General features: G+C 32.5%; 1 protein-coding gene across 2 annotated transcripts in view; it reads right to left on the minus strand.

Annotated features, from left to right (window-relative positions):
• LOC145265430 (nicolin-1-like) overlaps positions 1–27,793 on the minus strand; it is a 69,021-nt gene that overhangs the window by 18,538 nt on the left and 22,690 nt on the right. For both annotated transcript variants that reach the window (XM_080121264.1, XM_080121263.1), the window contains exons 2-4: positions 26,996–27,074; positions 20,552–20,652; positions 4,433–4,543 (exon numbers count right to left, since the gene is read on the minus strand). In XM_080121264.1, the coding sequence (XP_079977390.1) occupies positions 4,433–4,543; positions 20,552–20,652; positions 26,996–27,074 (291 nt within the window). The remainder of the gene's footprint in view (positions 1–4,432; positions 4,544–20,551; positions 20,653–26,995; positions 27,075–27,793) is intronic.

Consider the following 27,793-nt stretch of genomic DNA (forward strand, 5'->3'; position numbering starts at 1 on the left):
AATATAAAATTAAAATGAAAGAAATAGAAAAGAAGTACAATAATAAAAAATAATTTGTTTAATACAAAATTAAAATGAAAGAAATAGAAAAGAAGTACAATAATAAAAAATAATTTGTTTAATATAAAATTAAAATTAAAATAAAAGAAATAGAAATGAAGTACAATAATAAAAAATAATTTGTTTAATATACAATTAAAATGAAAGAAGTAGAAAAGAAGTACAATCATAAAAATAATTTGTTTAATATAAAATTACAATGAAAGAAGTAGAAAAGAAGTACAATAAAAATAATTTGTTTAATATAAAATTAAAATGAAAGAAATAGAAAAGAAGTACAATAATGAAAAATAATTTGTTTAACATAAAATTAAAATAAAAGAAATAGAAATGAAGTACAATAATAAAAAAATAATTTGTTTAATATAAAATTAAAATTAAAATTAAAATAAAAGAAATAGAAAAGAAGTACAATAATAAAAAATAATTTGTTTAATATAAAATTAAAATAAAAGAAATAGAAATGAAGTAAAATAATAAAAAATAATTTGTTTAATATAAAATTAAAATTAAAATAAAAGAAATAGAAATGAAGTACAATAATAAAAAATAATTTGTTTAATATAAAATAAAAATGAAAGAAATAGAAAAGGAGTACAATAATAAAAAATAATTTGTTTAATATAAAATTAAAATGAAAGAAATAGAAAAGAAGTACAATAATGAAAAATAATTTGTTTAATATAAAATTAAAATTAAAATAAAAGAAATAGAAATGAAGTACAATAATAAAAAATAATTTGTTTAATATAAAATTAAAATTAAAATAAAAGAAATAGAAATGAAGTACAATAATAAAAAATAATTTGTTTAATATAAATTAAAATGAAAGAAATAGAAAAAAAGTACAATAATAAAAAATAATTTGTTTAATATAAAATTAAAATGAAAGAAATAGAAAAGAAGTACAATAATAAAAAATAATTTGTTTAATATAAAATTAAAATGAAAGAAATAGAAAAGAAGTACGATAATAAAAAATAATTTGTTTAATATAAAATTAAAATGGAATAGAAAAGAAGTAGAAAAGAAGTACAATAATAAAAAATAATTTGTTTAATATAAAATTAAAATGAAATAGAAAAGAAGTACAATAATAAAAATAATTTGTTCAATATAAAATTAAAATTAAAATAAAAGAAATAGAAATGAAGTACTATAATAAAAAATAATTTGTTTAATATAAAATTAAAGTAAAAGAAATAGAAATGAAGTAAAATAATAAAAAATAATTTCTTTAATATAAAATTAAAATGAAAGAAATAGAAAAGAAGTACAATAATAAAAAATAATTTGTTTAATATAAAATTAAAATTAAAATAAAAGAAATAGAAAAGAAGTACAATAATAAAAATAATTTGTTTAATATAAAATTAAAATGAAATAGAAAAGAAGTACAATAATAAAAAATAATTTGTTTAATATAAAATTACAAAGAAATAGAAAAGAAGTACAATAATAAAAATAATTTGTTTAATATAAAATTAAAATGAAATAGAAAAGAAGTACAATAATAAAACTAATTTTTTTAATACAAAATTAAAATAAAAGTAGAAAAGAAGTACAAAAATAAAAAATAATTTGTTTAATATAAAATTAAAATGAAATAGAAAAGAAGTACAATAATAAAAAATAATTTGTTTAATATAAAATTACAAAGAAATAGAAAAGAAGTACAATAATAAAAATAATTTATTTAATATAAAATTAAAATGAAATAGAAAAGAAGTACAATAATAAAAAATAATTTGTTTAATATAAAATTAAAATGAAATAGAAAAGAAGTACAATAATAAAAAATAATTTGTTTAATATAAAATTAAAATGAAATAGAAAAGAAGTACAATAATAAAAATAATTTATTTAATATAAAATTAAAATGAAATAGAAAAGAAGTACAATAATAAAAAATAATTTGTTTAATATAAAATTAAAATGAAATAGAAAAGTACAATAATAAAAATAATTTGTTTAATATAAAATTAAAATGAAATAGAAAAGAAGTACAATAATAAAAATAATTTGTTTAATATAAAATTAAAATGAAATAGAAAAGAAGTACAATAATAAAAAATAATTTGTTTAATATAAAATTAAAATGAAATAGAAAAGAAGTACAATAATAAAAAATAATTTGTTTAATATAAAATTAAAATGAAATAGAAAAGAAGTACAATAATAAAAATAATTTATTTAATATAAAATTAAAATGAAATAGAAAAGAAGTACAATAATAAAAAATAATTTGTTTAATACAAAATTAAAATAAAAGTAGAAAAGAAGTACAATAATAAAAAATAATTTGTTTAATATAAAATTAAAATTAAATAGAAAAGAAGTACAATAATAAAAAATAATTTGTTTAATACAAAATTAAAATGAAATAGAAAAGAAGTACAATAATAAAAAATAATTTGTTTAATACAAAATTAAAATAAAAGTAGAAAAGAAGTACAATAATAAAAAATAATTTGTTTAATATAAAATTAAAATAAAAGTAGAAAAGAAGTACAATAATAAAAAATAATTTGTTTAATATAAAATTACAAAGAAATAGAAAAGAAGTACAATAATAAAAATAATTTGTTTAATATAAAATTAAAATGAAATAGAAAAGAAGTACAATAATAAAAATAATTTGTTTAATACAAAATTAAAATGAAATAGAAAAGAAGTACAATAATAAAAAATAATTTGTTTAATATAAAATGAAAATGAAATAGAAAAGAAGTACAATAATAAAAAAATAATTTGTTTAATATAAAATTAAAATGAAATAGAAAAGTACGATAATAAAAATAATTTGTTTAATATAAAATTAAAATGAAAGAAATAGAAAAGAAGTACAATAATAAAAAATAATTTGTTTAATATAAAATTAAAATAAAAGTAATAGAAAAGAAGTACAATAATAAAAAATAATTTAATATAAAATTAAAATAAAAATAAAAGAAATAGAAATGATGTACAATAATAAAAAATAATTTGTTTAATATAAAATTAAAATGAAAGAAATAGAAAATAAGTACAATTATAAAAAATAATTTGTTTAATATAAAATGAAAATGAAATAGAAATGAAGTACAATAATAAAAAATAATTTGTTTAATATAAAATTAAAATGAAATAGAAAAGTACAATAATAAAAATAATTTGTTTAATATAAAATCAAAATGAAAGAAATAGAAAAGAAGTACAATAATAAAAAATAATTTGGGTAATAAAAAATTAAAATGAAAGAAATAGAAAAGAAGTACAATAATAAAAAATAATTTGTTTAATATAAAATTAAAAGAAAAGAAATAGAAAAGAAGTACAATAATAAAAAATAATTTGTTTAATATAAAATTAAAATGAAATAGAAAAGAAGTACAATAATAAAAAATAATTTGTTTAATATAAAATTAAAAGAAAAGAAATAGAAAAGTACAATAATAAAAAATAATTTGTTTAATATAAAATTTAAATGAAATAGAAAAGTACAATCATAAAAATAATTTGTTTAATATACAATTAAAATGAAATAGAAAAGAAGTACAATAATAAAAAATAATTTGTTTAATATAAAATTAAAATGAAATAGAAAAGTACAATCATAAAAATAATTTGTTTAATATACAATTAAAATGAAAGAAATAGAAAAGAAGTACAATAATAAAAAATAATTTGTTTAATATAAAATTAAAATGAAAGAAGTAGAAAAGAGTTACAATAATAAAAAATAATTTGTTATATATAAAATTAAAATGAAAGAAGTAGAAAAGTACAATAAAAATAATTTGTTTAATATAAAATTAAAATGAAAGAAGTAGAAAAGAAGTACAATAATAAAAATAATTTGTTTAATGAAAAATTAAAATGAAAGAAATAGAAATTAAATGCCAACTCAGTAAAAATACAATAATTAACTTTAACATTATATATAAAATAATGAATTATGTGATTAAATAATTAATTTTTTTACAGACTGCATTTTTAATGAAAATTGAGACAAACCAATGCTAACTATCAGTTTTGTTATTTTAATGAATTCAATTATTTTTCTTAATAAAAATGAATACTACTATTACTACATATTATTTGGATTATTTGAATGACAAATCATTTCATAGGCTATTCTCATATTATTCTCACTTCAATCCATTGCACTACAAATACTTGCAAGCACAGCACTTAGATTCATTCCATGACAGGTCCTTGTGATCTGCAAAGATCTGTGGCACAACAGATCACAAAAACCTTATGGCATAATGGATATACGTGTCAAGTAATACTTGGTTCTAATTGAGGGTTTTTTGGAAGTTGAAGGTTCAATCCTCAGATGATATTAAGAATAGAATTACAAACCTGTAGAATGCTTAAATCTACTTACTCGTGTATTTTTATACAATTTGATGTCAGCAATGGAAAAATCCAACCAGACTGGAGAAGGTTGTTGCAGGATAAATTTCAAGGCGAGGACATTGTTAAGTTCACACGTGAGCTGAAAATAATAACAAAATGGAATGACAGTCACAAGATTATGCTGTTTTTAGACAAGAAATATTGTAGTTGAGAGATGGCTTTTTAGATCAATAATACAGCCCCTCCTCTTCACCCTCAAGTTGGATAAAAGCAATGTAAACATGCTCAATGCCGGGATGTGTGTAGATGAATACAACAGACGTTTAGTTAAAAATGAAGACAACGAAAGGAAGTCTCATTTTAACATTTAATAAACAACTTTGTCATTTTCGTTAGTAGCTTTGGTAGGAGAGAGAAACGTATTAGTAAGAGAGTTCAGTGTTCATGCGCACACATGTTCTTATAGTAGTAGTCGCCAGGGCAAAAGAGAAAGAAAGGACAAAGTCTTCAGTGGATTAATGTGTTGGCGTGCGTGAGTATGTGTTGTATCAACGAGAGCAGTCCTGTAGAATGATAAATAAAGTTCGTTTGAGTACCACACGTGGAAATAAATGGTAGTTTGAAGAGAGCCATAGCTAGCTAGTAGTACTCATATTCTGCCGGGTGCCAAAGCTCCCCGGCGATGTTTGCTGTTGGGCAAACCAGCGAGAAAGAGAATTAAAGGTTTGTGATTTCGCCTTTTATAAACTCAGTCACGTGATAGAGAGCTGGCTTGTGATTGGACAAGCCAGGGAGGAATGGATTTCAAATCTCGAAGTCGTGAGAAGTAGTTTCTGCCTGTGCGGTAGCAGCTGCTACAGATACCCCCTTGTTGGAAAGGTTTTCGGAAGAAAACCAAAAATGTTTATCGAAATAAAAGAAAGGTTCTTTTATGTGTGTCAGTTGTAATTTAGAAAATTCGAAGTAGTGAGGATTTTGTAATATGTCTATCCATGACAGTTGCTTGTAAAATCCGTTCTTTTGTGACAACATGAGGCTTGTTGCATGTGACTGTGTTCAATTTGTTTTGTAGAATTGAATATAATTTCTTTAAATTTGAACGATTTCAGTGGAATTTGAAGTCGTTAAGTTGCTCATTGCTAAACGTCAGTGACGGATTGATTTGTTGATGAGTTTACTTCGGTGGAGGTTTTGAATAAATGTTTCTAGTGTGTTCTTCTGTGAAGAGTGTTTTGTATGGCACGTTTTTGTTGGACTCGACTGTTCAGTAAAGAGTTATTTATTTTTTCAGTGAAAAGGACTTCTTTTGCGAGGAGGAGTGCTTCTCATAGAAATGCCATGTGTGTAAATGGAGTCGAGTTGACCCATGTTTTTTTTATTATTGTTGTAATATGCGTGGTGCACATATAAGGCAGAGAGTAAGTACTAGAAAAAGGTAGCACGCAAAACAGCGAAAGTTCAGGCCAGATATTAGAATTTTTCGTACACTAAGAAAGTGTTAACTCTTTTTGTAGGCTGGTGTTTTTTTTATTTGTAGCCGTTGTGAAAGAAAAGATGTGTTTTCTTTGTTTTGTTTCCAGAAAACGTTTTATTTATTTTCCGTGAAAATGTGAAAATAATTTCTAGTGAAATGTTTTTAGCTTTGTTTATGTGACACATGTTTCATCTTTTTTAGTTTATCATGTTCGACGAGAATGTTCTGCCTTTCTTTTCAGCGAAAACAATGTCCGGGAACAGTGTTCTAGAGAATTCTCAAGTGATGGGTAAGCAACATTTGAAGATTGTTTTTGCTCATCAGTGTAAAGCGGCAGTTTTTTTTTTATGCTCCTTTGTTTTGTTCGTGACGAGTATGTGGGCAAAATGAGTTTTTGAAAGGAAAGAATCCTGTAGCAAAGTGGAGTGTAGCAATACTGAAAGTTTGTTGTTTTTAAGCTTAACAAAAATAACAAATAAAGCCTAGAAGGCCACGTATTCCGAGGTCACCATTTTAATTTTAATGAAGAAACAGAACGAGGTTGCGTGTTCAGATCATGTTCACCAAAATATAGAAATGAGAAAACAACATAATAGGGTTTCATTCTATATTAATAAACAACTTTGTCATTTTAGCTAGCAATGTTAGTACAAGAGGGAAACGGGTTAGTAGGTTGAAGCGTTCTTGTGTAGAGATAGAATATCATGCTGGCTGGTTGAAGAAGAGAATAGTTCAGTGTTCGTGCACGTGTTTATAGCTAGTAGTCGCTGGGGCAAAAGACAAAGAAAGGACAAACTTCGGTGTACTAATGTGTTGGCGTGCATGAGTAGGAGTTGTATTGACGAGAGTAGTCCTGTAGAATGATAAATAAAGTTTGTGTGGGTATCGCACATGAAAATGGTAGTTTGAAGAGAGCCATAGCTAGCTCATAGTACTCACATTCTTCCAGGGGCCAAAGCCCCTAGCGATGTTTGCTGTTGGGAAGACAAGCAAGAAAGAGAATTAAAGGTTCATGATTTCACCTTTTATATACTCGGTCACGCGATTGAGAGCTGGCTTGTGATTGGATGAGCCAGATGGATTTCAAATCTTGAAGTCATGAGAAGTAGTTTCTGCCTGTTTGTAGTGGCTGTAGAGGGAGAATATTTACTTAAGACAAAAAAAACAAAAAAACTCAAGAGCTGAAAAATAGCTTCTTGAAAACAGATGTTCATGTCAAGAAATCAGACTACTTGAAATCCTATGGAATTAATGTCCACTCCAGATAATAGACACCCTGGTCAATAAATTTTTATGTCTAGTGTTAAAACAATCCATAATTTTTAGGTAAGTCTACCCCAAATAACATCAATATATATATAGAGAGAGAGAAAGAGAGAGAGAGCCACAGTGAAACTCAGTTTGCAGACGAGGGATCCCTAAGAGAAGAGGTGGTGGCTACACCTTCTTCTGGAAGAAAAACTGCCAGCAGAGGACCGGATACATGGTGTTGGTTTTACCATCAGGACAACTTTGCTGAGGAGTGTGTCTGTGGTACCAGTTGGAATCAACAAGCACCTCATGAAATTGCACATTCCTCTCAGCAAGACCAAATACCTCACAATTATCAGTGCTTATACTCCTACACTTACAAGCCCAGATGATGTCAAGGAGCAATTTTATGAACAGTTTGGCAAAGTCAACCCCACCAAGCGACAAACTAATCATCTTTGGAGACTTTGACATGGGAAGGGACCTGGGCAGACACGTAATAGGCAAAATCAATGACAACAGCTGCTCCTCCTCAGCAAGTGTACAGAGCACAGCCTTTGCATCATCAACACCTTGTTTAGGATAGCAGACGAGTACAAATACACCCGAGGTTGAAACACTGGCACATGATTGATTTTATCATCATCCACCAACGAGACATCAGTGACATCTGTGTGACCCGTGTCATGAGAGGTGCTGAGTGTTGAACTGACCACAGATTGATCAGAGCTGTACTGGCACTGCATATTGCACTGTCCAAGGGAAACCAACCCAAGACTGTCAGGACCTCATAATAATATAATCATAATAATAATATAATCATAATAATAATATAATCATAATATAATCCTAATAATAATATAATCCTAATAATAATATAATCCTAATAATAATATAATCATAATATAATCCTAATAATAATATAATCCTAATATAATCATAATAATAATATAATCCTAATAATAATATAATCCTAATAATAATATAATCATAATAATAATATAATCCTAATAATAATATAATTATAATAATATAATCATAATAATAATAATAATAATAATAATATAATCCTAATAATAATAATATAATCCTAATAATAATATAATCCTAATAATAATATAATCATAATAATATAATCCTAATAATAATATAATCCTAATAATAATATAATTATAATAAGATAATCATAATAATATAATTATAATAATAATATAATCATAATAATAATATCATAATAATAATAATAATATCATAATAATAATAATATAATCATAATAATAATATAATTATAATAATAATATAATCCTAATAATAATATAATCCTAATAATAATATAATCATAATAATAATATAATTATAATAATAATATAATCATAATCATAATAATAATATAATCCTAATAATAATATAATCCTAATAATAATATAATCATAATGATAATATAATCCTAATAATAATATAATCCTAATAATAATATAATCATAATAATATAATCATAATAATAATATAATCATAATAATAATATAATCATAATAATAATATAATGTCGCCAGGCTGAAGGACCCATTCTACTGGGCACGATTCCAGCAAGTGCTAGATGAGAAGTTCCAGTATTGTGTGACCACTGAAAGCAGCACTGAGAAATGGACCTCTTTCATGAAAACATTCAGTGAGACTATGAAGGAAGTCCTTGAAGCAAAGACCAGAACCCACATAAATTGGTTCGATGAGAATGACAAAATAATCAAAGAAACAATACATGCCTAGAAAAAGTCTTACATAGAGTGGCTGTCTCCAAACGTAAGTCCAAGCCAAAGTCCAGACTGATCTCCGAGCAATGCAGGACCAGTTGTTGTGGGACAAATTAGCTGAAGTCCAACACTATGCTGACACAATGCCAAGAAATTTTTCAGCTCACTGAAAACTGTTTTCGGCCCCTCTATCTCTGGCAGCACCCCATTACTATCATCAGATAGGAAGACACTCATCTAAGTTTCATGTCTTTTCTTAAACGACTTCCATAATATAACAAAGATTAAAATCAAAATATAATGAGAAGCTTATATTTTCGTTTGCATGTTATGAGGAAGCTGTTGTTGGTTTGTATTGTGTTGAATGAAAAATATATAAGGAATATAGCCATGAAAAGAATAACAAGGGTTATGCTGCAGTCAGATGAGAGAGAGCCGAACGATGACCCAGCATTCATTGCCATATATCATGACACTCCTGATTCAGCTACTATACAACATCCCATATGTAGAAAACGACAGCATGCAATGTAATGGCAACAACTCACAAAATGTTGTCCAAATTGCCTTCATTTTCATATATGATAGGATATATTATGATATGTTATTATATATATGATATGTTATGATATGATACGCTATGATATGTTATGATATGTTATGGTACAATATATGATATGATATGATATATGATATGTTATGATATGTTATGGTACGATATATGATATGATATGTTATATGATATGATATATGTTATGTTATGATATACGATATGTTATGATATATGATATGATATGCTAGGATATGATTTGATATGTTATGATATGATACATGATATATATGATATGTTTTCACATGTAGGTAAGTTGGAAACCTTCAGTATTCAAAACAGCATCTCGAAAAGCATGAGATAAGAGAAAACGTTAAGGTTCCCCTTTACAGAAGCAAGTCAGGCGAATATTCATAATGTATATATCTTATTCTTTTTTTACTTTCCTACTGACCAAATTGAACGCTATATTCAATGCCGCCTATATAAGGTGCCCTTTTTCCGACTCCCTGTTGGGAAAATATTTCAACATCGAGACAATTTTCTACTGTTTTTTTTTTGTACTAAACTCTTATAATAAAATAAATATAATAGAAAGAATTTAGCACAAAAAAAAACCAGTAGAAAATTGTCTCGATGTTGAAATATTTTCCCAACAAGGAGTCAGAAAAAGGGCACCTTATATAGGCAGCATTGAATAGTGATTCTTTTTTTTTTCTTCTTCTATATTTTAGATTCTATATTCTTGATACATTTGTATTTTAGGTACTAATAGAAATAAACTTATATTAAACAAGATATAATAAAATAAATATAATAGAATCTTGTTTAATATAAGTTTATTTCTATTAGTACCTAAAATACAAATGTATCTAGAATATAGAAGAAAAAAAGAATCACTATGAAATCTATTATTAACAGGGTCATGTTGATTCCATAATATAAATTCACGCTTAAATATGGGAGGGGAAGCTATCTTCAAACACTATCTTTGATTTCGGAAAAGAGCTACGGACTTATACTAAGTGAATATTAACAAGTCCCTTAAATCCTATTTTTTTTTTTTAAATGGAGAGTAGACAATGCAATGTGGAGGCGTTATTGGCAGCTCTCGTAACTCTCGCTTCTCCTTATTTGTCCCTCAGTCCTCATCTTATTCAATGAGTGATTTTTCTGACAAAAGGAGAAGAAAAAGTTGTATTTCAAGGTTGGCAGTATTTGTGGGAACAGTCGCCAGAGATGCTTTTCTTTTATCTATCCTTGTGGCCATGTCACTAGTAAGGGTGCTGGTGGTAAACCACTGTAAAAAAGTGATAAAGAATGCAAGAGAGTAGTATGCTCAGTCCGTCAAATCCAAAGTAGCTGAGCAGTGGCTTGGTTCCCACCAGTTTTGGCAAATAGCAAACAGAATCCTGAACAGGAGTGTGTGCTCTATCCCAAAAATCATCAATGGACCTGAAGTAATCTCGTCAGCATCAGACAAAGCCAAACTCTTTGCCAAGATCTTTGCAGCTAACTCTACCCTTAACGGCCAAGACATCAACCCCCAGCATTTCCCCGTGTAACTGAAAACATGCTATGCGACGTAAAAATATCTGTACATGATGTTGCCAAGCTAATCAAAAACATCGATCCCAGTAAAGCAACTGGCCCTGATGGCATTCCAATTACAGTGCTCAAAAAACTTTGACCAGAGCTAGCGCCCATACTTACAAAGTTATTTAAGCACTGTCTTAAGGAGAAATACTTCCCAACCCAATGGAGAATCTCATCAGTATGCCCTGTATTAAAGAATTCAGGTAATCGTTCATCTCTCTCTCTCTCAGTACAGGCCAATAAGTCTCCTGTGCATCATGAGTAAATTACTAGAATCTGTGTTAAATAGAAAAGTAGTCAACCATCTCAGCAGAAATAACCTTCTTAGTGACATGCAATATGGTTTCCATTCTGCTAGATCTACAGCAGATGTGCTTACAGTTTTATCTCACAGGATTAGCGAATCTCTTGATGGAGGCTTCCTCTCCAGGGTAATTGCTCTTGATAAGGTATGGCACAAGGGTCTACTTCACAAGATCTCCAACTATGGTATAGCTGGAAATATCTTCTCAATCATTAAATCATTTCTCTCTGATAGGTTCGTAAAAGTAGTCGTTGGCGGGCAGAAATCAGAAACTGTTGGTATTAACGCCGGGGTCCCTCAGGGGTCCATCCTGGGCCCAATTCTCTTCCTAATCTACATCAATGATCTTCCAAATCACATCCTTACATCATTCGTAGACATTTATGCTAATGACACCATCATCCATGGCAGCACATCAAAGACCGTATAGGTCTATCTGATTCTCTCTCCTCTGATCTTGAGCGCATGGTACAATGGAGAAAGATGTGGCTGGTTACTTTTAATGCATCTAAAACCAAGCTTCTATCTTTACATCATCAACGCTCTGATCCCCATCTGGCATCAATTGAAATGAATGGCTCTCGTCTTGGGGAGGCCTCATGTTTTGACAAGCTTCTGAGCTTGACCTTTACTCTTGATCTTAAATGGAACACATACATTAAATCCGTTGCCAAGACCGCTGGAAAAATGGTTGGATCCTTCTATTGATCCAGTAGATATCTCACTGCTGATACAATTCTCTATCTATATAAGAGCCAGGTATGTCCAAGGATGGAGTACTGTTGCCACATCTGGGCTGGAGTTGCTAGAAGCTGCTGCTTCTGCCTTGACAGTGTTCAAAACAGACTTTGTAGCTTAGTGGGAGATGCCCTTTTCTCTTCCCTGCAACCTTTTTCCCACAGAAGAGACGTTGTGAGCCTGTCTCTGCTTTATCGTTATTTCCATGGTAGGTTCTCATCTGAACTTCAATCTATAGTCCCCCCGCGACAAACTTTCACAAAAAACACTCGTTTAGCCAGAACCACCACCAATAGTTTCCCACACTCTTTATCTGTGCCTAGACCTAAAGTAGATTCCATGAGCAGAGCTTCTTTCTTAGAACTGCACACCTGTAGAACTCTCTTCCTTTGGCCTGCTTCCCAGGTGACTACAATTTGATTGTCTTCAATCCAATGTAAACAAGTTCTTGATGAACCGTACCCCTATATAATCCAATTTACAAAAATCCCAATACCTATGTTTACTACGCTATAATCACATTGACTAATGTATACCCATTAACCCTTATTCTCGAGTGGCCTCCGGGCCTTGATAAGTGGTGATTCCGTTGTAAAAAAAAAAAAATCACCTCTGTTACCTTCAGGATATTATCATCTAGTACTATCTATTTCCGAGGATGACCATCAATAGAATGTATCTCCTACACTTGAAGTTCTGTAAAGTTTGTTCTGTAAAGTTTCGGCAATTATGGATAACAGCACATTTTGTTCCCTATGCATGAGCATCTCTCGCTGACGGAGGTTGATTCATCAAGCATGAGTGCAAAAATCGTCTCCTTTTCCTTAGAGTTTGACCATTTAGATTCTGCAACTCTCGCTATTTTATGCATTTTCTCTTGCCCCCTCCATAAAACATGCCACACCTGATTTTCCCATACTGGCAGCAAAGAAAGCATAATTTTTGTTTTTTTGAGGTTGTTTGTAGCGTTACTACTATATTCCCTCTGATCCTATGATCACACATGAAACATTCGGCAGGTGATCTTTTGCGCTGTGTGTTTCTTTGTGGCAGTACAGTTATTAGGTCTACATTCAAAGTGTCATCGGGAGAGGTAACATTTATTCTGGGTGCCTGTTCATCTGGTCTCTCTCCAAGTGTCACAAATTTTTCACTCGCACCCTTTGAAGACATGTCAGAACAGATTGTTGGCAGGTCTGATCCAACTATGGATTGTATATATTTCATATGGCGTGGAATTCCATTGACCAATATGTTTTGTGCACTGGTAATTCCAGTCACACGTCCCACTCCATACTTTGTGATACATCGTCCATGTGGAGCCTTTACCCACACTTGGGCACCCGTTTTGAAGACAGTCTGCTGTTGATTGCGTGCTGGCGCTGATGTTGCATTGATTCCTTTCAACTACATGTTGGTAGGTGCTGCTGAGAGGACACATCATTCTTTGGCATGATGTATCAGTATACTGCTTCTGGAATAGTACACTGATTTCTGCAGTCGTTTTTACACTTCTATGACAGCACTTGATGATACCGTTACCGGGACATACAGCAGAATCAAAGTCGGATTCTTCATTCATCTGGGAAGATTTTAAATAAGCCGTTCTCAAAGGCTGTATCATTATCCATCAGAATCTCTGTCGGTGGGCCCACCTCATAGAAGAGCGGTTTCACCTGGTTGATTATACTTTTTGCATTTTGCCGAGGCGTCGGTAGATGGCAAACTAAGTGGGTCTGCAGTCAATCAATGTCATAAAACAGGCCACGTTGCAATGTGTAATATCCATCGCTTATTGATGCCATGTTTGTTTCACATTTAAAGCACTCTCTGACCAGTACATGGGTGATGGATCGATTAACTGACACTCTTTTTGATGACAGTTTTCACAGTAACCTTGGAAACCCAAGGGTCAATCTGTTTTGCAAAGTAGAGTGTACGTCTCACATCAGTCTGAAAAAGAGTTTTAGGTGAGAATTCCTAGAGTAAAGAATTTTGGTGTGGCCAATAGGCCGAAATCTGTGATCTGCAATAGCCAGAACCTCATCCGAATAACTAAGTGAGAGAGAACATTGACTCACCCACTTTTATAATAAGGACAGAGAGTTACTACTACAGCAAGTGCCTAGTCAGCACACTAAGAAATAGAAAGAATGAAAAAAAATACATGTAAATATATTTTTTTACTGACTATTTTGTTTTTATTTTTGATCAACAACTCTGTATAATTTTGTTAATACTTTGTAGAATACACACTTACTAGTATAAACTATTCGATCGTCGAGTTTTTCTGTGCTGGTAAGAAAGCGTAACTTTTGCTTTTTGAGGTTGTTTGTAGCATTACTACCATAGCGGCTCTTAAGGATTTCAGACCAAAGTTACAGGCCATCACTTTGGTTTTAGGCAAGTTCGCCTGCAAATACAAGGAACATTCCAAAAGTAATGCCTTCTATCTTTTATTCTGCCTAAATCGTGATGACTGAACTTATTCATGACCTGAAAGTTTCATCTCTCTGTTGCAAATATTGAGGCATTAAGAAAGCAATTCCTATCATGGGCATGTATCAGAAGCAGAGATGCATCATCGAACTAATCAACATTCACCGGCGCCTGTTAAATGAAACTCTTGACAGTGCCTCCAAGACTGTGATGAAAAGTAGATAGCTAAAGACAGATTAGTGATGACACGCAACCTTGACATTGCAGCCATCAGTGTAAGTGTTATATACCTGCAATCTACTACTAGCATTCATGTATATACATTGTACAAGATGGACAAGTTACTCCTCTACATCCATCGTAAACATTACCCATCATAACATCTCTCTACAGGTTTTCTGCATCTCCACAAATTCCATGTAGAATCTCTTGTTCCTATAGTGAATGATGAATATAGCCATCATTTGTGCCCCTGCCAGGTACAAAGCCAAACTACATCTGATCTGTGTCTGATGATGTTGTCTACTACATATTCGACCACTTTCATTCTTATTTCTACGAGCTTCAGAGTACATGTCTCCTTTCTCTTACAGCAATTGATAATGTAACTTTCACTCCAGCACTCTAACACATTCTCATCTCTTATGATAGTATTAACTATGCCTGTTACCGACATTGCCAGTGCTTTCAGCATTTCCAGAAGTTCCTGCGACTTTGCCATTATCCATTTTGCCTAACGCATGTTCTATCATACCTGATCTGCGCTGCTGGGAATAACACTGATTGCTCTAACATTAGATGGACCAGGTTCCAGGAGAATGCATAATGCTGTTGTCAGGCTTTATGCTTGGCCACATTATTTATGCACAGCTGTCCATCATTCTTTATATGTTTCACACTTATACATCCTGGTTCTCCCTTCACATCTGTTATGCTATTTTGTAGATGAAGTTACTTTCTGTATCACTGAACTTGGCTGAGGTGGTGTATGCAACCTTTTTTTTTTTTTTTTTTTTTGAGGCTTCTTGCAATTGTGTACCTCCCCTTCATATAGATATATATTCTGCAAGTACTTTCAACTGATTTCTTCAGTCATCTTCAGACAGTTTTTGATTACTGTTTTATTTAAAATCAGGATGCTTTTATAGACTTCAGTTCAAATTACATCTCGTATGTAAAAAAAATTATATTTTTAATGTGTTAAGAACGTGACTAAAATAAATGTACAATGGTTTAAAAGCGTGATTTACAAAATGGTATGGAAGTTTCTTTTTTTTTAATTTTATTTTAATTAATTTATACATTTACATTACAACATATATACATACAATACATATATATATATGCGCACATATATATATATTGGATGGTTACATACCCAGGCACTTTAAAATGTTATTACTATTTTCAAAATTTACATTGTTAATTTGTGGCTGTTTAGCTACCAGTATTTTTAGTCTTTTTACGTTTGGATCCATATGAATAATTTTCATGTTTTCTGAAGTGTTCTTGGTTTAGGATAACAAAATTAAAGAAATAAAAAAAAAAAAGAATTCATCTTTGCAAGCCAACAACCACCGGGTTTGAGATCACCACTGACACCAACCTTCGTCTGTCTGTCAACTCCTTTTATACACGTCTCCCCTGTGATTCCGCATGACTTCCACCAGAGCACACCATTTAAAACTATGAGCGCCATCTTGATTTCTCTCTCTCTTTTACCCAACCTCGCCTGACACACACGCGGTAAGGCCTCTGTTCGTTTGATCTATTTTCCCCTTTCTTTTTCTCCTTTCCTTCTGCTAACTTTAAACAACATGCCTCCCTAATCTCTGGATCATATTTCATAATCCTTCATCCACTGTGGTGGTTGTCTTTCCCTACTTGGTCTCTGAAGTGTCTCGCCATCCTCCCACTGCACATTGCTTTCCACTGTTTCATTTTCCACTGGCCTGATATCAAGAATATGTCTCGGTACTCCATCTACCACAATGTTGTTGCTAGTATTATTCCCAGTTATATGACCTCTGCTCCACTGTGTAGTACATCACGCCCCTGGGAGCTTCACCCATACTTCGTCACCGAGTTTGATGGTTCCTGTTGTCTCTGTCTCCCTGCTTGCCAACTCAACCCTAGGATGCCTCCAGGAGTATTTAAATATTGACAGGTGTGTAACTGTCCCTTGCTGTTTCCCTGATCTAGGTGACATGTATCAATAAATTGCTTGCTCAGGCAAGGTGCTCCCTTTCTCTGCCACTGCCTTTATTGTCCGATGATTTCTTTCTACAATCCCGTTGCCACTGGGTCTATAGGCAGCTCTAAAGAACTGACGGACATTCCATTTCTTTAGCACATCCGCAACTGCTGCCGATCTAAAAGCAGTACCATTGTCAGTTAGAAGCTCTTCCACTGGACCGCGCTCCAGAAACATCACGTCAAGGGTTGCTGCTATTTCACTGCCCATTTCACCTCACAGCCTTTTCCATAGGGCAAAGCACCCGGGGCCACAGCCGATCATTGTCATGTAAAGCCCACCCCTGTAATGGATGACATCAACTGCGAGTCTTTCCCAGGTCCCAGTCACACCTAGTTCTCCAGCTTCATGCGTCCTTGGAGCAGGGTCAATTGGCTGACACTTGTCACAAGTCCTGATCACTTGCTCCACTTGTTCCTTTCGGACACTCGGATCAACTTTTCTTGCCAGGTACAATGTCCTCTCTACCCCCATATGGTGCAGATTGTGCAACTCTCGCACCCCAGAGTTATCCAGATGAGTCACTGCAGCAATATGCTCTTTTGTTGACACAAGCCAGCCTTTTCTCACTCTTGTGAGAGCATCCACTTTGTTCTTCTCAGAGGCAATCATGATTACGCGCAGCTTCAAAGAAAACTCCTGTATCAGCTCAGCCAGCATCCCGAGCCTGCGGAAAACCAATTCTTTCAGGACCTCTTCAATTAAGGCGATCGTTCTTTCTCCCACTCTATTACCCCAACCCCATCCTCTACCTTCAGCATGCTTCTTGATGTAGCTGCATGCTGGTCTAAGCCAGCCGGCAATAGGGTAATGTCCAATCAGCCTGCCGCATATCGAAAAAAGCTCCCGCTTGTTGAGCTCTTCTTTCATTTGTGGGATCATGTTTCCCCTTCGAAATTCCAGACCACCCGATGCATTTTGTTTCAGCTTTAGTCCCAAAGCCCCTTCCAATTCTTCCGGTGCCTTGTCGACCAACCTGAACTTCTATAAGTGAACCATGACCTACCCTACAGTCACGGCGCCATCTCCCTTCCCCATTTTTTCTAGAATCTTCCTTAGAATGGTTGACATGGTCTTGGGTACAGAGTTCAGCCCGAACCCCACCCTCATAAGGCAGTGGGTTCTGCCTTTATATCTGACCAACTGGTACTTCCAGAGTTTCTTGGCAATGCGGAGTTGCAAATAGGCAGATTTTAGGCACCGTTCATTTGCCTCCATTCTCTGATGGTCTCTCTGCATATATCTATAGCATCACCCCCCCCCCACCAGTAAGGCACTCGACGTGTCAGTTCAATTCTCAGAAATCTAGTACTGATCTTACCTTTCCTTTTGTTGGTTGCAGAACGGCCATTAATGGCAAGATGCCCGATTCAACGTCATCTGTCCACTTCTCTTTCAAAATCCTTTCTTGCTCCTCCTTTGAGCGAGTTATTTTAACATGCCATCCTGTTTGTTAACGTAGATGGTTCATTTTTCCATGCCCACTCCATTGTCCACTGATTCCTATCCAAATCCGGATCACTGATTGATATCCATTTCTTTTCTCCAACCTGTTTGATTCCTTTGTTGACCTGCTCTGTTACTGCGCTTCCAGCTGGTCCAAACCTCATGCCATTGCTGCTGACTGTGACACCTCCAAGTCGGCATATTACATCCATTCTGACAATCGCTTGGACGCCAGGCACCAGTTGATCAGTGACAACCGCATGGACTCTCATCCGGTGATCCTTGATTTCAAGTGTGACAGTCCTCCTCCCTCGACATTTCACTAGTGACCCATCGAATGCCACTACTTCGCCCTTCCCTTTCCATCCTCTGACAAGGCTAGTGTGCACCACGGCAGTGGTACAACCAATATCGATCAGGGCCACAGCTTCTTGTCCTTCCACCACAATTTCACGCTTGGGCATCTGCTGCAAGCGCGCCATTATTCCCAAGTTGGGGCAGCCGCTGGTGCTTCGGCTCCCCCTTGACAGTTTCCCAGACTCTTGCAATTAACTGCCATGTAACCACTCTGATTACACCTGTAGCACACAGTCCTTTCCAAGAACTTCCTGCAGTCTCCCTGCAGGTGCGAGCCCCCACATTCAAAACATGCGCCTCGTGGTCTCGGGCAGCTTTTGCTCTCATCCTTCCGTGCTGTTGCCACCGTTCCTACGGCCTCAGAGGGTTGGGTGCTTACTAATATTCTTGCAGTTGGAAGCAGATCACTCACCTCCAAAGTCTCAATACCTGGGACTTGCTGCAGCCTCTTGGAAATCTCCAGGAACCCGGTAACAAATGCCATGTTTGCTACGTAAGTCGCTACCTGTCTCCGAATTCCTGTCAGTTCCACCAATCTTTTGACTTCATTTGCATACATGTCGACGGATTCCCCCGTCCACCTCTTCTCTTAATTTGTTGTATGCCTCAAATGGTCCTTCCGCAAATGCCTGGATCAACCTGCCTATGATCATCTCAGCATCCTCCTGCTCAGCTCAAATATAGGGCTAGCACATCACCCTCCAGGAACAATGGTATCACTGTGGCAGCGTCGCCTATCTTTTGGAGCTTTGCCACTAGGTCGACTTTCTTTAACCATCACCAATGAACGGCTTTATCATGTTGTTCAAGCCGGTAGCCATCACTGAAATTTCCTGGTTTAGGATAACAAAATTAAAGGAATAAAAAAAACAAAAAGAATTCGTCTTTGCAAGCCAACAACCGCCGGGTTTGAGATCACCACTGACACCAACCTTCGTCTGTCTGCAATCTCACTGACCTAACCTGTCAACTCCTTTTATACATGTCTCCCAGGTGATTTCCACCAGAGCACACCTTTTAAAACTATGAGCGCCATCTTGATTTCTCTCGCCCAACGTCACCTGACACACACGCAGTAAAACCTTTGTTCGTTTGATCTGTTTTTCCCTTTCTTTTTCTTCTTTCCTTCTGCTAACTTTAAACAACATTTTCAACTAGGATTTTTCTAAATTGGGAATGTGGACAGCCATGTTATTTTAGGTGTTGACAAATCGAGCTTGTATCTGAAACGTGTAGGGTTAATCAACTTGACAATGTGTTGGTTGTGCGTACAATGTAGCTATTGCTGTTTTTATTGTTGGAGATACATTCTCTTCAGGGGCATTTGAATTGGTAGGCTACATTGGTTTCATCGACTGATTTTGTTGTCCGAGAAGTGTTGTTGTTAATTATAAGGTTAGCAGTTGTTAGTTTCTTGTAGTAGATGATAAATCTAATTGTATTATTAGTGACTGGGTATATAAGTCAATGTATTATATTCCTTAGTACATTTTTATCTGATTTAAAGTTGTGGTGTAGCTAGTAGCGACAGAATAAATTAATAAGGTGGGGATTGTTAACTTGATTATTAGTTTGGTCTAGGTTTCTAACTATTAGTTTGCAAAATAATAATCAAAAACTGCCTGAAGATGACTAAATAAATCAGTTGAAAGTACTTGCAAAAAAAAAAAAAAAAAAAAAAACCAGATTGACGAAAACGACTATGGAACTTTCTTACACAAATTCAACCAAGATATTAGAACGACCATACGAAAAATAGAGAAATTACAAAAAAAGACAAGTAAGCAAGAACACTCCATGCTTTCCAACAATGTATGTCTAAATGAAAACACGCTGCCTAATATACAATATATATATATATATATATATACACACAGTCTTATTTGTAATATTCAGAATTTTACTGGGTTTATATAATTCAGTCATCTCTCTCTCTTTTTCTCTAGAGAGAGAGAGAGAGAGGGAGAGAGAGAGAGAGAGTTGTTACTTGTTTGCTGCTGATAACAAAGCTACTTTGAGCTCCAGTCTCCGTATGAGGATGAGGCATCAATTTGTATCTTTTCAAGCAAGTCTTCCATTTTCCAGATTCTAACAGAAAAGAAAAAAAAATAACATTGTTTTTGACATTTTTTAATGAGGATTGATAATTTGGATTATTCAGACTACTGTTCTCATTTTGGTTATTATTTTCACGATGTATCATTTTGAAATTGGGAATCTTTATGTTGAACTCAGAAACCTGGATTGAATTCAATAAACAATTGAATTTCAAAATTTGTATAGGTATCCAAGTTCATCAGAAAAATTCTCAAATTCAAAAAGATACACCTAGAATGGCTGGAGGTTATCGAAAACATTGTGAAAATAATAAGATGAGAATAATTGTCCAAATAAAATGACAAAAAAGTATGTTTTGCCAGTGTCTGCACTAATATTCCTATTCTTATGAAATAGCATCTTATTAAAAATGAAAGAGAAAAAATAAAATGTCTTAAACTGGAAAGTCTGAAGAAAAAAAAGATAAATCGTGTATCAATCGATATCAAGAAAAGAAAGAAAATGTCTCATTATAGAAATAAAATTTGTTAAGATACTGTGTAGGGAGTTGGCCAGCAAGATGTCTCTTCATATTACATTTGAACTGTGTGTCAGTACAGTCAGAGAAGCAGGGGCCTGGGAGGGACTTCCAAAGTCTAGCAGTTTGAGGGAAGAAGTTATTTGAGTAAAAAGCTTTATAGCATCTAGGGATCTCTACAGTGTAGGGGTGGGATTTTGCTGTTTGTCTGGGGCATTTTTGTCGAGAGGGTTTGTGAATGTTGAGTCTAGGAGCTTGAGGAAGTACTTTCAGATAATGTATCATTAGCCATGGTAATCAGTGGTTGAGAGTTTCTTGCAATTATTAAAGGAAATAAGCTTAGTCTTGGCAGTATTGAACATTACCATCCAGTTTCAGCCACATTCCACTACAGACTGGAGGTAAGAGTCATTTCTTTAGGTATGTATTCATTAGCTTTTCTCTAGAGTCTGTTATAGAGTGTAGTGTCATCAGCAAATATACCCATCTTAGAGAGAATTTTATCAGGGAGGTCGTTTATGAATATCAGGAATAATAATGGTGTGAGGATTATATTATGCTGTGCAGCTATACGACCATCAAGGACAACATGTATTTTTCTATTATCTAAGAAGGTTGGTTGGTTGGTTGGTTGTTTTTGTTTTATAGCATATCAACCCTTTTCGGGTTATTTAATGCCGAATCCAAAGATTTTGAAGAAAAATTTTTAAATAGAATATATTTGTTGTTTTCAAGTCGCTTTCTATTTAACCCATAGTTGGAACCCTAACAGGTACTACCACTCCGGGTCAGAGTGGACCTGGGAGCAATGGTAATTAAAGGGTGGCTCCACACTCCCCAAAGCCCACAAGCTGGGGCCTCACCATTGGATATAGTTTAAGGTCATATCCAGGACCATCTAAGAAGGATTTGATTTGGTTAAGTAAGCATCCAGTAATGCCATATGATTTAATTTTGATGAGAAGACCATTGTGCCAAATCCTGTAAAAAGCCTTAGATATGTCTAGGGCTACTGATCTAGCCTCCTCTGCCTTATCCAGTGAATGGTATATGCCTTATCCAGTGAATGGTATATGCGTTCAGGAATTACAGTTAGAATATCTGTGGTAAAACAAGCTTACTTAAATCCACACTGTCGGCCAGAAAGAAGTCTATTATCTGAGGTGGCAAACTAGTGCATGATTGATTTAGAACTCAAAGATTTTGGTGAAGAGAGGGAGGAGACTAATATTGTTTTATTATGTGGCCTGCATTAGTAAAGGGTTAGCGATAACATCGAGAGAAAAGACACACGTGTGAACAGAACAGAAGCTTTATTAACACTGAGAAGGAGTAGTATTTTTTGCTACTACGATGTACCATTTGATTGTGTGGTGGGAGGTTGCAGGCAATGTTGATGGTGGGAGTAATCCTAGTCAAGGGGAGATAACTCGTGTTACTTGATGTATATAACAAATGGGGTGATAATTTAGTGCATCAGTTCTCTTGCCAGAAATTTTGAATTTTTTTGGTACAACAAAAGCAATTTTCCAGCAGTCTAGAAAACAAAATTCAGAAAAGTTTGGAGAGCACCGGAGCACATTTTTTTAAATAGTATAGTAGGGATAAGATCGGGACCACATGCCTTTGAGATGTCTAGCATTTTTATGACATCATGAACAAGGGGTGATTTTCATATATATATAAATGTTCGTTGGTATGGGATGAAAGAGTAAACAGGGGAGGGGTGCGAGAAGAGCGGGGGGGGGGGGGGGAAGAGGAAGGGAACAAGGGGAAAGGTGGGAGAGGAGCTTGGTATGTCAGTAATGTTTTAGTTTTAGAGTTTAAGGAACTTGTGGGGGGGGTTTGAGAAATTAATTTCTGGTGCGGCTGAGGGCATAGGGATACATGGAGAGGGAAGGGGAATATGTGGGGGTAGGAGGAGGGGGTTACTTTAAAATTTGAGTCTTAATGTTAAAGTTTTTGGCGTCTCATTGGTGAGATGATTTCTTGATAAGTATGTCTTCACCTGTTGGGTGTTCGCTTAGGTTCGGAGGCGGGGGGGGGGGGGGGGCTATGATTCAGTTTATTTAGTTAGGGGAAGTTTTCATTTTTTTTAAAGATTTTCTTTGAAAAAGTCTTACCGCTAAATATTACTTTATAAATTAATTATCATTTCCTGATATTTTTAAGGCTGCTAACACACACAAAAAAATAAAAAAAAAATAACTAGGGTGACCATACAATGCACACTTCCTGCTTGTATTTTTCTTTTCATCTTTTTTTCAACGGATTACACCCCTCCCTTTTATATAAAGGATTTTTCATTTAATCCAAGGACAATGATGACCTTTATTATCCATTGTATTTTGTATTGTTTTCATTCGTCGCCATGTTTGTTTTCATGTGGGCATTCAATTTTTACGTGTTTATACATTAATTCTGTATACTCAATTGCCCTTTTATATATTAACTCAATATACTCGCTAGTCCATTGCTAGCTATCACATATACTGACCCAACAGATCACAGGTATAATATCTATATATATAAATTCGCATTCCTGTTTGTTTGTTTGTTCACAATTTGATTAATATATACAAAATGTGTCTTACTTTAATCGTTCATTTATTTATATATATATATATATATATATATATATATATATATATATATATATAAATGAATAGTAGACACTTTTCCACCTCTTGGAAACATTTCAAATGAACTACGAAAATGCTATTTTTACATCTCCAACACATTTTAAATAATTTCTGAAGAGGACGCTTCACAGAACGTCTGAAACGCATTAAAAACGATTTCAATGATTTAAAAACATTATTACAATGATCTAAACATAATTCTCAATGAAAAACCAAGACACGGAATAATAAAATAATGTTAAAAAATACACATTGTTGGTGACCACCCCCTTATTTAAATATATATATATATATATATATATATATATATATATATAGTATCATACTTGCAAAAATATACAATTAAGAGATCACCTTATTTGCATATGACATTAAGAAAAATCGATTTTACTAAATAGTGGTATCTTAGTTAATGTTTTTAGCGAGAGAATTATTTTAAGTATTCTATTTAAAATTGTTATTGAATAAATTTTAAACAACAATTATATTGATAATATATTTAATTTGGAATTAATATTTCCAACAGCGACCTTTTTTTTAAAGCTTGTTTTTTTAGAGTTATTTGCCCCTAGATGCTATGCATAAAAAAAAAAACACACGTTCACCAAATATCATTTGGTAATTTCATTAAGTTTCTAGCTGGAAAAATAATTCCATGTAAAATGTTTGGCTTTTATTGTTTTTTTTTAAATGTTCAAACAAAAAAAAACACTTACGAAAAAAACTGAAAAGATTTCATTTGTTTGTTTTATTTTATTCCTTAAACGGCAATACAGAAATCGGTAAATTTTTACCATGTAATCAAGCATTATTTAAAACCTAAAAAAATGAAGATCTACTGCCCCCTATAAATTCCACAATTTACGCATTTTTTCTTTTTTCGCGTTAATTTCATCAATTATAAACTTAATTTTCTAATTAAAAAGGTAACTATATACGATGTGACCCAACGGCATTTAACCCCTAAAAAATGGAGATCTACTTTTTTCAGCCTAATACATTTATATTTATAAATATTATGAGAGAAGAAATTTTGAAAAAAAAAGAAAACATGTTAGGGTGGGGATCACTTTTCTATATAAATTTAATGTAAAATGAGTACCCACTTTTTGGCCATAAAGCATTTAACGAGACATGTCACCTCTAGCATTTTTTCAAGTTTGGCAATCGAGGGGGAGGGCAAAATCTGACAAATACAATTTTTTTTTTTCTGGGGGAGGGGGGAATTACATTGGAAACATAAAATAACGATAAATTTAATTATTTTTTAGGAGACCATTCTCTACTTTCACCTAACAATTTAATAAACAAAACAAACCCATAAAAAATGACAAATTCAATTTTTTGGGAGGGGGGGATTACATTAGAAACATAAAACGACAAATAAAAAGCAAATCGAAAATCCCCCCCCTTATTTACAAAAAAAAGCCAGTAAAAAAAGTGCCCTTAGAAAAATAAAGGTAAATGTGTAGTTTAGCGGCGTAAATTATTTGACAGACAAAAAAAAATATAAAAACTATTTATTTCTATATAAAACATTAGACCCAAAGGTTGAAATAAAACAAAAAAATTTAATTTTTATGTTTTTTTATCATTTTTTATTAGACTAAATGTGCATGCCTTACACGTTTAAAATTTGGCCTTTTTTAGGTTTGGCAGATTGGCTTTTTTAAGGCCAAATTTGGCATTCTTTCATTACAAAAAAAATATGGCGGCCAAAAACATAGTTCATGAAAGAGCTTAAAAAGGCCAATCTGCCAAACCTTAGAAAGGCCCAATTTTAAAAGCAATATAGCGGCCTCAAATAATAAATATAAATGATAAAAAAATAATAAAAATGAAATTTTTTCTGGTTTTATTTCAGCCTTTGGGTCTAACAATGTGTTTTATATAAAATAGTTTTTATTTTTTTTGTCTGGCAAATAATTTACGCCGCTAATCTACACATTTACCAAAATAAAAAATAAATGCATGCATTAATGTTTATAAACGTTATTTTTTTTAGGTTCACAAAATCGTGAGTTTTCTTAGGACAGTGACCCCTTCTGCCAAAATATCTGGTGGAGAGGGTATCAGATACTTCTTTTTGGGGGCGATTACATTTACATATTTTTATCCGTTCTTTTATATTTGAAATTGTGGTGGGAATATCCATGTTACGCATGATGAAAATGATTAGTGTAGCAGGCGTGTTTCAAACAGAACTTCATGTCAACCCACAGGCAACGCCGGGTACTCATGCTAGTATATATATATATATATATATATATATATATATATATATATATATAAAAATGCAATAGTTTTGTCAGTATTAACAGTAATTAAAGTGATTTAAGTACAAATAAAATGATAAATTACAAAAGAACTTTTTAAAAATATATTTATTCATTTTTAAGGGCACTAATTTAAATGAAAATTATTAGTTTTAAAAAGTACAATCGATGTATCTTACATATCTGTAATGTAAGCTATACATTTAAAAAGAATAATTGGAACTAGCTTGATAGCCGATGGATAGCAAAGGAGTTGTTTATATATATACACACATCCAACTTTATATATAGAGATAGAGATGAAAGCAGGACACAAAGTTTCCGCTGGTTTTTGCATTGGAATTTGTTTTCTTAGGAAGCAGATGAGTACTTTTATTTAAAAGAGTTGCATCCTGACCGCATCCTCCATCTTATTAAGAGAAAGTAGGTTATTCAATGCAAAAGCACAATAACTGCCTTTGTGGGATGTTTCTTCAGATTAAATTCATGCTTATCTATGAATCAGAGGTTCCTTACTCTTTTACATACAAAACGCGTATGCTAGTTAAATACAAATACTATTTAAATACAGAGATAGGAATGATATATGGAGTCGCCTGTTAGTTCTATACCACATTTTAAAGTTGTACACTCGGCATTAAAACATTACAATGAAATAAAGTTTGAAACTTTTAAAAGTTTAACCGGTTCCATTAAGGGAACATTTTACTATAAGCTTTAATGATGCAATATGCCCCTCCCTTTGTCGGAAACATTGAAAACAATACAAATTTCAGAATTTTTGGTGAAAGTTTTACATCTAATTGTTATCAATTCATTGAAAAAAAATTTTTTTAAAGGAAAAAAGTTAAGGAGGGAGTACTGCTTTAAGTTTGCCTAACCCGGTTAAAAGAAAAACTCAGCTGTTGACACTAATAGCAAAATTACTAAAATCTTACCTCCTTCCGTTTGCTCGCAGAACTTTACCTTAATTGAAAGAAAAGCTGTGTAATTATTCTTGAAATTAATTTCATCAACCTGGATTTAAAAATATAAAGCAAAAACACAGACATTATATATACATTATATATATATATATATATATATATATATATATATATGAGAGAGAGAGAGAGAGAGATGGTTAGATAGATTCCAGTAACCATGTTTTTATTCATTTCTGAAAAGATAATTTCTTGGCTGTTTCGTTAATATTTAAATAGCCAATATACAGAATTATATATCCTGTTTTTTCTATGAGTGTAATTTAACAGGAAAAATCTAATAAAAATGTGTTCAAAACATCAGGAAAGAAAAACAAAAAAAAAATAAAACTCATCAGGATTTATGTATGCAGGTTCAATTAGGAATATAAGTATTTATTAAATTTTCATCAATGTCATATCTAAAAACTAGTAGAGCCAACAATAATATTACTAACCTACATTTCAATCATGAACAACCTAACATGACTTTAAAACAGAGGAAAAATAATTAAAAAAAGTGAAATAAAAAGAAAAGGGTTAAAAATAGGAAAAAAATCCATATTATTCCAAATAAAAAAAATAAAATGGAATTTTAATTTAAAACATATATATATATATATATATATATATATATATATATACTAGCATTTCAGCTCGGCGTTGCCCGGGTGTTCAGCAAAAAAAAAAAAAAAAAAAAAAAAAAAAACAGTGGTAATAGGAAGGCAGGCTCGAACCTGTACCGTAAAGGAAGAAAAGAACAGGAAAAAAACC

Source organism: Euprymna scolopes, chromosome 40 (assembly GCF_053919585.1).
Source record: "Euprymna scolopes isolate OS-2025 chromosome 40, ASM5391958v1, whole genome shotgun sequence".
In the NCBI taxonomy this organism is placed as follows: Eukaryota; Metazoa; Mollusca; class Cephalopoda; order Sepiida; family Sepiolidae; genus Euprymna; species Euprymna scolopes.